Source organism: Mandrillus leucophaeus, unplaced genomic scaffold (genome assembly GCF_000951045.1).
Source record: "Mandrillus leucophaeus isolate KB7577 unplaced genomic scaffold, Mleu.le_1.0 Scaffold541, whole genome shotgun sequence".
In the NCBI taxonomy this organism is placed as follows: Eukaryota; Metazoa; Chordata; class Mammalia; order Primates; family Cercopithecidae; genus Mandrillus; species Mandrillus leucophaeus.
Window position 1 is genome coordinate 17,102 of NW_012105820.1, and position 11,965 is coordinate 29,066.

Here is an 11,965-nt window from a genome sequence, read left to right on the forward strand (position 1 = left end):
ACCCGGGAGGCGGAGCTTGCAGTGAGCTGAGATCCGGCCACTGCACTCCAGCCTGGGTGACAGAACGAGACTCCGTCTCAAAAAAAAAAAAAAAAATCATCCCTAATCCCAAATTCCTGTCCCCCAAACTAAAATAAGCACTCTTTATGTTTTTAATAGCACCTTAGACATGTTTCTATTCTAGAACCCATTACCTTGTGTTATAATATTTCTGTGTTTATCTCCCCACTAGACTGTGAGCTTCTTGAGGGCAAGTCTTAAGTTTTATTCATCTCTGGATCTCTAGAACTTGGAAGAGTGCCTAGACATGGGAGGTGCTCAATAAATGTTGGTTGAATGTATGAATGACTCTTTGTTTGTGTGGCTCTTTCATTCTTACGTGGTGTGATTCAGAGTGTGTCTTCTGTTTTTGTTGCACAAAAACGTCTGTAGTTGTTTCATGAGTCATGAATGAATGGATGAAGGAAACTAACATTGATTGAGTGTTTATCATGAGCCAGGCCTCATGTCAAGCATGTTTCTGTCTCAGTGACTGCTCACCCACTCCCAAACTTGACACTGAGCAATAAGAACCCAGAGTGCCACTCTGAAGTCCTGTCCAGTGCCAGTCTTACACCTTTCAGGCTGAAGCAGAAGACAGCACGCAGTGGTTTCTGTGTTCTGCAGGCCTTAGACCTTGATGAAGAAAAGTGGAAGCCCCACCTGCTATTTCCATTTCTGAGCTTCCTTTTCCTCAGCGGACCCCAGAGTGGATGGTCCCTTGAGCACCAGCACCACAGACAGAACAGCATACCAGGGCAGAATCAACTGGACATGTTGGAACTATCTCCCTCTCCTTCCTCCTCCTATCTATCCTGAACAGGTTCCCGATGCTATAAAATCTCAGTACCAGTTTCCACCCCCTCTCATTGCACCCGCGGCCATTCGGGACGGGGAGCTGATCTGCAATGGGATCCCTGAGGAATCACAGATGCACCTTTTGAACTCTGAGCACTTAGCCACCCAAGCAGAGCAGCAAGAGGTGAGTGAAGGCAGGGCTGGGATTCCAAACCCAATCTTCCTTCCATGTCACCACAGCTGTTATCGGAAGTAGCCTCAGTGTCATTCTTATTCCAGTCCCCACCCACCCTCATCCTAACCCCTCAAGAGTTGAGTAATCCAGGGGGAACCTCTGACTCAAATCCCAAAGGCAAGTAAGAGATCTACAAAGGCAACTGGTCTACTTCTCTCCGTTGTTACCCCAGTGCACTGTGAGATGGTCAAATCTATACTGTAGAAAGAGATGAGTAGACCCATAGAGAGGTTAGGTGATAGTGCTGGACATACCACAGGTGCTCGGGGTACTTGCTGAATATTGGTCACAAGTAAGCCTTAAAGGCAGAGTCAAAATGCAGATCCCAAGCTCTGTTGGCCAGAGGGTGTGTTTCCTGCTGAGGGTACCCACAAGTCTTGCTTGGGAATGGAAATGGAATTCTGTGAGGAGTCAAGCACACTTTTTGTGAGCATTTGCAATGGGACCTTGGAAACTGCTTGTCAGCTCTGCTGCAGCCCTAACCACTGTGGCAGGAAGGACCAGCACCTCTCAGGCCTCTCACCCCCGTCTCCTCTCCTCTCCTTCCATTGCAGTGGCTCTGTAGTGTTGTTGCGCTCCAGTGCAGCATATTGAAACATTTATCTGCTAAGCAGATGCCTTCGCATTGGGACTCTGAACAGACAGAGAAGGCTGATATTAAGCCTGTTATTGTGACTGACGGCTCAATCACCACCTCCTTGCAAACAGCTGACAAGACACCTACACCTTCCCACTACCCCTTGTCCTGCCCCTCAGGGATTAGCACCCAGAATTCCTTGAGCTGCTCTCCACCCCACCAGCCCCCAGCCCTAGAGGACATCGGCTGCAGTTCTTGTGCAGAAAAATCCAAGAAAACCCCTTGTGGGACTGCCAATGGGCCAGTGAACACAGAGGTGAAAGCTAATGGCCCACACCTCTACAGCAGCCCTACTGATTCCACGGACCCCCGGCGACTTCCAGGCGCTAACACCCCCCTACCAGGCCTCTCACACCGGCAAGGCTGGCCCCGGCCCCTCACGCCACCAGCGGCTGGGGGCCTTCAGAACCACACCGTCGGCATCATTGTGAAGACAGAGAATGCCACTGACCCCAGCTCTTGCCCCCAGAGGAGTTTGGTTCCTGTCCCAAGCCTGCCCCCTTCCATTCCCAGCTCTTGTGCCAGCATCGAGAACACCAGCACTTTGCAAAGAAAGACTGTCCAATCACAGATAGGACCTCCGTTGACAGATTCAAGGCCACTGGGCTCACCCCCAAATGCCACCCGGGTGCTCACTCCCCCCCAAGCAGCAGGAGATGGTATCTTGGCCACAGGAGCCAACCAACGATTCAGCTCACCAGCGCCATCGTCAGGTGAGTGCTGCTCAGCCTTGGGGTGATTTGGAATAATTTTATGCTCTTTCTGGCAAATAAGACAAGATTCCAAAAGCACTTATATCCCTGTGAATACTTCAGAGGACTTTGGCCTCTGTATTGTTTGTCTTACTCCCATTTCCGTAATAGAAGAGGAAGCACATGTTAACTTGTCCCGTTTATAGATGGGACTGCTTAGACTCTGAAAGCTTCAGTGATTTCCTTAAATTGACCTACGGAGTCAGTGGCAGGATTGGAACCACAGCCCAGGTCTCCTGATTCCATCCCACACCTTCCAGGCCTAGGCTCCTGCCTGTTTTGTTCTGTCACCTTAAAAGAAGGCAGGGTGCTCTCTGGAATTACTGTGATCAGCCTGAGGTTCTGCGTGATGGCCTCAGTATTGTTAGATCTGCACAAAAGAATGGATTCATGCTTGATGCATATTCTCAGAGTTCATCTGATGGACTTCCGTGTCCGGAAGCAGGGATAGACAGCAGCACTGTCTTTCAGAGGAGCTGTAGAGTGGGATGCCCACAGGGGTTGGTCTAGCCCAGAAGCTTGCCCTCGGGCCACATGCCAAAGGGCGGTCCTTTAGGTCTGTACTTGGCCTACTGTGGACCTGCTCTCTCAGCTGTCCCCAGACAGCACTCAGGACCTTGAGGTTGCTGACCCCGGCATCTGAACCAGGTTTCAGATGCTGCCGGAACCCCCTGTGGTCTCTCCCGTCTGAACTGAAGCCGGCCTCCTAGTCAGCTGGGAGTCTCGGTAACCAGGTGACTGTGATTTCTCTGCATGGGGGCCCCTGGTCCCAGGATGGCCCCACTCCCAGGCTGTTTTCCTGTCTCTGTTTATCGCTTAATACCAGTGTGGGTAGATTTTCCATGCTGTGAGTCATATTTCAGTAGGCAGGAATTATAAGGGCAGGCACCACTTATTTAAAAGTAGAGGCAGCAGGGAGGTGGTCATGGCCCAAAGAATGAAGCTGCCCCACCACTTTCCCCAGAGCAGTGGATTTCAATGATTCCCAGTGCTCTGGAGACTCCTGCGTGCCCGGGTGCTTTGTCATTCCATCTGCCCTTCCTCACCACACGTTTTTAGCTCTAGGAGTTCCAGAGCCTATGGGTTGAGAATCAAGAAGGGAACATCACCTTGGGTCCGAAATCCAGACCTGTCTCAGCAGTGGGGGATTGGACCGGTGGGTTTCCCTCAGGCGACGTAAGTAACAGTCTTCCTGCTCCGTCCCCAGATGGCAAGGTCAGCCCCGGCACGTTATCCATAGGAAGCGCTTTAACCGTACCCTCTTTCCCAGCCAACTCTACTGCCATGGTGGACCTCACCAACTCACTTCGAGCATTTATGGATGTCAATGGAGGTGAGTGAATGAGCTGCTGCTGTTCCATTGGTTGCTATGTTGAAGGTGCTATTGCTATACAGCATTCAGCTCATTTCAGAAAGGGAGGGAAGGAGCACCTGATCCCAGAGGCCTAGGGGGAGATGGGAATGAGGAGTATCCTTTTGGATAGGGGGGTGGGGTGAAAAAGAAAGCTCCTTCTCTAGCTCTGCCTTCTACATGTGCATATACACATAATCAAAGATGGAGGGAGGACAGAGCCAAGCTGAACCAGTGAGACAAAAACAAAATCACTTTAGGCAGATCACCTGGATTTGCAGAATAAAACTAGGATCCTCACTCCCAAAGGAGGGACCTCATCTGTGGGAAACCCCCAAAGTCCAGGAGAACAGGGACAGATCTTGATCTCTGTGAACACAAGGTGGGTAGAAAATTCAAGTCTCAATATCAGACATCCAGGCCCTCCCCCACAGACAGGCAAGTGGTTTATTCCACTCTGCCGTTCTAGGAGCACTATTAAAATCAATTCACCCAACTACAGGAGGCAGCTGCACAGGCTGCATTGGGACCCATCTCACTGCAAATAGCAAGTGAAATGCCCAGCTGCAGATCCTTGTATGCTCTGTACTCAATGCTGTTTGAGTAAAAGTTACTTGACTGGATTTTAGAAATGCCGAACTATTTGCTCTGTGACCCTGATTTGCTTCCACATTCCACTTCCATCTCAGCAGCTTTTTAATCTTTCTCTTTGGCTAATAGAAATCGAGATAAATATGCTGGACGAGAAGCTGATCAAGTTTCTGGCCTTGCAGAGAATACATCAGCTTTTCCCCTCCCGGGTCCAACCTTCACCGGGCAGTGTCGGGACACATCAGCTGGCTTCTGGAGGGCACCACACAGAAGGTGCGCATGTACACACCTGTCACCACATCATCAGATCTCCCCTCTACGTGTGCGAATGGTCACCTTGCCTCCATGGAGAATCTGAGCTTCCAGTATTCAAATCTTCTTGTGTGCTTTTCATGGGCTTAATAAAGCACCATGGTTTTTTTCTGAAGAGAGCAGGAACAAGATGGCAACCACAGCTTTCTTATCAGACTTGGGGAAGTCTGCTGTAACTTTCTTTCATATATAAGTCCACTCTGAGACACAGCAAAGCAGCTACCAGTACCTTTGGGTATATGTAGTGTACTTTCTGCTTACTTGCTTTCAAATATTTGAATTAGAAGGGCTTTCCGACTGAGTGCAGTGGCTCACACCTGTAATCCCAGCACTTTGGGAGGCTGAGGCGGGAGGATCACTTGAGCCCAGGAGTTGGAGACCAGCCTGGGCAACACAGTGAGACCCTATCTCTACAAATAATTTTAAACTTAGCCAGGCATGGTGGCATACACCTGTAGTCCCAGCTGCTTGGAAGGCTAAGGTGGGAGAATCGCTTGAGCCTGGGAGGTCAAGGCTGCAGTGAGCTATGATTGCACCACTGCACTCCAGCCTGGGTGACAGGGTGAGACCCTGTCTCTAAATAAATAATAAATAAAATTTTTAAAAGAATGGCTTCCCAAGAGGGAACTTTTCAAGTTCAAGGTGAGAAATAGAATAACCGTAGGCCAGCCTTCTGGAAATTTTCCCCAAGTGGTTAACTCTGTTTCAGGTATGTCTGAGCACTGGCCATTAAAAGCCTTGCTGCTTCAAAGTGTGGTTCCCAGACCAGCAGCATCAGCAGCCCCTGAGAGCTTGTTAGAAATGCAGAGCTCAGTGCATTGGTTTTTTGCCTATTTTTAAAGAAAACAGCAAAAGAAATGCAGAGCTAAGGCCCCTCCTCAGACCTATTGAATCAGAATCTGCATTTCAACAAGATATGTAGGCGATTCATATGCACATTAAAGTTTGAGAAACACTGGTCCATGCGGTCTGTTTTTCCATGTTCTCCCTATAGTACCAGCTGGAATATCCCAGATTAGCCAACCAGGAGCCCAGGAACTTACAGAGTACTGTCATCTCTGACTTCTCTGACTATCTTCAAAGATGGTCCTCTGCACCCTGTGTTGGAAATGCTGTGGGTGGGGAGAGAAAGTCTACCCTGCAGCAGCTCAGTGTTGGATGTGAGTTTGGAAAGATGAGTCATCCAGCGGGATTTTCTCCAGGCCATGAGCCAAAAGTCCAGATTTTGTTGGTTTATGTTTGGATCACAGGATCTGAGTTTCTGAATGATCCTATTCCTATGTTTGTCTTGTAGTGCAAAGAAAGGAGGTACAGGCCCGAGCTGTGTTCTACCCCCTCTTAGGGTTGGGAGGAGCTGTGAACATGTGCTATCGAACCCTCTACATCGGGACAGGTGAGCCAGCCAGGAAGCTGGGAGAGACACTGAATCTGTTCTGCCCTAAAGACTGATACCCTTACCCACAGAAGTTAGAAAGGGGTGAGGGAAGCCCTTTCCAGAGTTGACTGCTTTAAACCAGTGGATAGCTAGACAAGAGAAACTAAGAATAGAGACAATCAGCCGGTCACAGTGGCTCACGCCTATAATCCCAGCATTTTGGGAGGACGAGGCAGGAGGAACACTTGAGCCCAGGACTTCGAGACCAGCCTGGGCAATATGGTGAAACCCCATCTCTACCAAAAACAAATACAAAAAAATTAGCTGGGCACATGCCTATAGTCCCAGCTACTTGGGAGGCTGAGGTGGGAAGATCACCTGAGCCTGGGAGGTCAAGGCAGTGATCCTGTTCATGCCACTGCACTCCAGCCCAGGCAACAGAGTGAGACCCTGTCTCAAAAATAAAAGAGACGATCAGTTCCTTGTCTTCCCTTGTTTAGGCCCTTTTGCTTTGTCTTTGCCCAGTGTTGCATCAGCAGAGATGAAAGTCAGCTCTGACTACTGCCCAGGGAGGCACTTTAAACACTGCAGGGAAGAACCCAAGGAGAAGGCAGATGCTTTGTCCCTGGTGGTCTTTGAAAGAGTGATAGGCTCACACATACCCAATCTTCAGTTAGCCCTGTATCTGTTTTTTGTTTTGTTTTGTTTTCCCTAGAACTCCTAGAGACAGATAGTTCTATATCTGGTACAGAAGGACAGACAGATTAGTCCTTACCCTAGAAACTTCCCTTTCTTTAAGGTGATATGATTTTCTAGGCTCTGCACCCTCTTGTTGTATTTTCATAGAAATATCCCATCCTCTTCAGTAGCTCACTGTTCCCTTCTGGGTAGCAGCCACATGTTCTAAAGCAGATCAGCTGGCAGGGACAGCTGTTCTTTATCAGGAGCTTGGAAAAGACATCAGTTTTTGTTCAAAAATAAAAGGGGAGGGCCCTGAGCTACTCACCCTTGAAGTCTCTGCTAGTGCCAACCCAGAAGCTAACTCCCTCCCTGTCTCACCTCCCCGACACATGCACCTTACAATCTGTTCTCTGCCTTCCTTTTCCTCTACTCCTGCCATCTTGCAGGAGCTGACATGGATGTGTGCCTTACAAACTATGGTCACTGTAACTACGTGTCCGGGAAACATGCCTGCATATTCTACGATGAGGTGAGGGCTGGAGATGCGGTGGGAGGGAGCTTTCCCAACCTAAGGCCTCTCCCATGCAGTAGGTTTTTGTTCAGTGCCCTGAGGGGAGGGAAGAGGGATTGGGAGTCCTCTCCTTTTCTTCCCTCCCTGTCATTCCTGGAGGAGGACAGTCTTGATGTGAAACAGCGTCCTACCAGGGGTACCTGCTTCACAGGAGCAGGGCTACCATTTTTCCTGAGGTTAGTCACAGGCACAGCAGAGGGAGCCTACCCTAAAGCAGGGGAGGGGACCAGCGTAGAAGGAAGCCAAGCCCTGTGGATGTGTCCCTGTGAGTTTCATTATCATCACGGGCCAGTGAGTATCACACCAAGAGGAGCGGTGCTGAGAAGGCAGAGTGAAGGAGGATTGGGAGAGTAGGGGGTGTGGGACACCGGAAGGAAGGCTTCCCTGAGGAGGTATCTGCAGCCCCCTTCTGAAAGGACAGGGGCCATGACTGGGGAGGCAAGTATGGGCTCCCTAGGTAGAGCAGCACGGCCTTCTCCATATGTCCTCTCCCCCTAGCCCCAGGCCCCACACAGCCGACCACGCATCTTATCTCCCCTCCTCCTCCTCAGAATACCAAACATTATGAGCTGTTAAACTACAGTGAGCATGGGACAACGGTGGACAATGTGCTGTATTCATGTGACTTCTCGGAGAAGACCCCGCCAACACCCCCAAGCAGTATTGTTGCCAAAGTGCAGAGTGTCATCAGTAAGTTGGAGCAGAGGTCTGTGGCCACAAAGCCGAGGCCGCAGTCAGGGTGGTTCTGACTTGCTGCCCATGGTCTGTCTCTTGCCTTCCTAGTCCTATTGGCCAAGCTCTACTTCCTCATGGGCCCAGGGCAGGCCACAGAGAAGCAAGTGCTGAGTACCCCCATGTGTGTACACACCTGTGGGGACTTCAGACTCCACCAACCCTTTCTGAGCATCCTTCATCCGTAGTCATGCAGCAGTTGGAATGGGGAGATGCAGGAGCCCAACCTTGGCAAACAGCCCACATGGGTTGGCTGCTCACTGTTCCTCTTCTGTGACCATCCCCCTTTTTCCCAGGGCGCCGCCGGCACCAGAAACAGGATGAAGAGCCAAGTGAGGAGGCAGCCATGATGAGTTCCCAGGCCCAAGGGCCGCAGCGGAGACCCTGCAATTGCAAAGCCAGCAGCTCAAGCTTGATTGGGGGCAGTGGGGCCGGCTGGGAGGGCACGGCCTTACTGCACCATGGCAGCTACATCAAGCTGGGCTGCCTGCAGTTTGTCTTCAGCATCACTGAGTTTGCGACCAAACAGCCCAAAGGCGATGCCAGCCTGCTGCAGGATGGGGTCTTGGCCGAGAAGCTCTCTCTCAAGCCCCACCAGGGCCCTGTGCTGCGCTCCAACTCTGTTCCCTAGGACTGGCAGCTACCCCGCTACTGGCCTGTACACCCACCCAAGACTCCTGCAATGCAAAAATGTACACAAAACCAAGCCCGGGTGTTTTCTATACTCTACCAGAAACGCTTCAACTACAATCTTTGCATGAAATGAAGAAAACCTTTTGACTGTTTTTTAAAAATCCTTTTTCTTTCCTCAAGTTCTAGGGGGCATTTGCACATATATTTGTACTCAACATTTCATGGGAAAGCGGCAAACCCGAGCTGAGGAACAGCGTGGGCAGGGAGGGAAAGACCCATGGTCTGGACACTTCCTCCAACACAAAACCCTTCCCCACCCACCTACTACTCCCTCCCCCTCGCCCGCCGTTGTAAAATAATCAGAAACTTGTTCTATTTTGTGGCAGTGACAATAGTTTTATATTAAAAGAAAAAATACAGTTTTCATACAGCAAAATCTATACAATATCATTGTTTTATTTAATATAAAGATCGCTACCCACCTTCCTTCCATGGTTCCCACCCTCCACGTTATTTTCCCTTTCTGCAGCAGTTGCACTACAGGTAGCTACTGTGTATTATGGACAAATGAGAAATGAATTCTTTTTCTGGCTGTCCATCTGTTTTATTTCAAATAAGGAAAAGTGTATTTGGATTTTGTGTAAATACATCTAGTGATGACATTTTTTCAATGTTTTTAAAAACCGTGTACAGTACTACATGTGGTAGAGCGTTTTCTCAAATTGTCTATTGTAGCAAAAATGTTTTTGTCGTAAACCTGTTTTGTCTCCTTTTTTTGTTCTCTCGCCACTTCTCTCCTCTTCTTCCTGCCCCTGGTTCCCTCCTCTCCTCCCACCCCCACAACCAGTACCAATGTACATAGTAATTGTAATGTTTTAGACTTTACAGAAACTTTCCTGTATTCTGTATATAAAAAACAAAAATACTTCAAATTATGTTTTCTGACTGTCTGTCCTACCTGTCATCACCCTCAGAGGAGACCCTCTTTTAGATCTGGGTCTAGCAGGTGGGGGGCCTTTTGAACAGGTCTCATTCCCATAGGGAAGTTTAGGAGGGGAAGTGTTGGAGAAAAGTGAGCCAGGGTGGATGGAGGACAATGGAAGGACATGGGTGCATCTGCTGGCCACGGGGGCTGATTCTTCAGAGAACCCTGACTGATAGTGGAATCCAGTCTTGACATGTCACTTCTAGTCATGTGATCTGCAGTCATGCTTCTCTACAACTGCTATTCCTCATCAGAAAATGAGTCTGCTGCATTACCTTAATTCTCAAGTCCTGGGAACCTTCATTAAACCAAATTTCATGCTTTCCTCCCAGATCTTAGTGAAACACTCTGCAGGAAGTTTTCCTGAGGACAGCCTCCTCAGATGGAGAGCACCTCTGTATATTCCAGAACTGTTTGTGTAGGTGCATCTGCTTGTGTGTCAGGATTTTGCCTTAGGGATAAAGAATGAATATTCTATCCCCAGCCTCATCCCACAGCATCTACAATGGAAACTGGCCCTGGAATCTGAGGTCTGTCCCTGACTTTCATCTGCCCATGTAGGCTTCATCACTCTGCTCCCGGTGTCCTGATGGGCTTTTTGAACTCCCTAAGGACAGAAACTTGAATATCTTCCGCTCAGAATTTCCAAATCTAACTACACTGCTGGGCACAGCATAAGTACCAAATATCAGGTTCCAGGTTGTACTGAATTTCTCAGGCAATGGCCTTCTGCCCTGGAATGCCCTTACCCATTCGTTCCTAGCTGGCCCCACCCTTCTTGCCATCATGGTCACTTGTAACAGTGATGGAGCTTCTCTGCCTGTCTCTATCACCCGTGAGAACCATTCCAAAGGCAAATTTCCTCCTGAAAGGCAATAATAGATTTTACTCTCTATCTCTTCCGGCTTCCCTTCAGCCATGGAAGGCACTAGTGGGGCTGAGGTAGGGAGATACAGAGCGGGAATGAAGGAGTGAATTCTGACACCCCTTAACTGCCTGTGCCACCTTGAACCGTGTCCCCTCTAGCCTGTGTGGGGAGAACAGGGAAGAATCCTAGAAGCTGGGGGCTGGATGTGAAGATAAAAAATTGAAGGATTTGGCCCAGTGCAGAGGCTGACACCTGTAATCCCAGCACTTTGAGAGGCTGAGGCAGGTGGGTCACAAGTTCAGAAGTTTGAGACCAACCTGGCCAACACAGTGAAAACCCATCTCCACTAAAATACAAAAATTAGCCAGGTGTGGTGTCACACACCTCTAATCCTAGCTACTCTAGAGTCCGAGGCAGAAGAATTGCTTGAACCCAGGAGGCGGAGGTTGCAGTGAGCCGAGATCATGCCACTGCATTCCAGCCTGGGCAACAAGAGCGAAACTCCATCACAAAAAAAAAAAAAAAGACAGCTGGACATGGTGGCTCACGCCTATAATCCCAGCACCTTGTGAGGCTGCTGAGGCAGGCGGATCACCTGAGGTCAGGAGTTCGAGACCAGCCTGGCAAACATGGCAAAAACCCCTCTCTACTAAAAATACAAAAATTAGCCGGGTGTGGTGGCAGGGACCCGTAATCCCAGCTACTCAGAAGGCTGAGGCAGGAGAATCACTTGAACCCGGTAGGCAGAGGTTGCAGTGAGCCGAGAGGGCGCCATTGCATTCCAGCCTGGGCAACAGAGGGAGACTCCCTCTCAAAAAAAAAAAAGGAAGGAAGGGAAGAAAGAAAAGGATTTGTTCCTAGAGGGAAAAGCATCTAGGACTAGACTCAAAGACACACGTGTATTCATGTACACACCTGACTTTAGAAGGGAGGGACTGTGCTACATACACCTCGAGTAAACATATGGAGATATTCAAGCACATGCATTGGCAGAGACTACAGATGCAGGCACATACCTGGAGGGACTCTGCCGGAATGCACACAAACACCTACAAGGTGCTTACATGGTCTCACAGGATCGAGAGGCACGCACACAACCCGAAGGGTGATCCTAGGGACCATGGGCACATACACACCTGGAGGTCATTCACATACAAGCGTTGTAGATGCATGCACATACCTAGCATGCACTCCCAGGGTGTCCGTGGACACTGACACCCAGGTGTTCACACAGGCACACACCTAGGGGGCGCTCCCAGGGCCCAAGTGCACACACGCACCTCAAAGGTGTCCACGGAGGCACACGCCCCCAGGACACCGACGCACGCCTAGGGGGCGCTCGCAGGGCCGGCGAGCACCCGCACGCACACACACCCCTGCCCAGCCTCCTACCAGCCTCCGCCTT

The 11,965-nt window shown here is 49.7% G+C and overlaps 2 protein-coding genes across 2 annotated transcripts in view; both read left to right on the plus strand.

The window, feature by feature from the left end:
• The window catches only part of LOC105552014 (PHD finger protein 12), a 21,855-nt gene extending 12,216 nt beyond the window's left edge, over positions 1 to 9,639 (plus strand). The window contains exons 7-14 of the mRNA XM_011997486.1: positions 863 to 1,021; positions 1,627 to 2,422; positions 3,669 to 3,794; positions 4,533 to 4,676; positions 6,010 to 6,108; positions 7,218 to 7,300; positions 7,894 to 8,032; positions 8,371 to 9,639. Coding sequence (XP_011852876.1) covers positions 863 to 1,021; positions 1,627 to 2,422; positions 3,669 to 3,794; positions 4,533 to 4,676; positions 6,010 to 6,108; positions 7,218 to 7,300; positions 7,894 to 8,032; positions 8,371 to 8,705 — 1,881 coding nt within the window. The 3' untranslated portion in view covers positions 8,706 to 9,639. The remainder of the gene's footprint in view (positions 1 to 862; positions 1,022 to 1,626; positions 2,423 to 3,668; positions 3,795 to 4,532; positions 4,677 to 6,009; positions 6,109 to 7,217; positions 7,301 to 7,893; positions 8,033 to 8,370) is intronic.
• A 1,956-nt stretch (positions 9,640 to 11,595) lies between these two features.
• Positions 11,596 to 11,965, plus strand: part of DHRS13 (dehydrogenase/reductase (SDR family) member 13) — a 5,615-nt gene continuing 5,245 nt past the window's right edge. The window contains exon 1 of the mRNA XM_011997551.1: positions 11,596 to 11,616. Coding sequence (XP_011852941.1) covers positions 11,596 to 11,616 — 21 coding nt within the window. The remainder of the gene's footprint in view (positions 11,617 to 11,965) is intronic.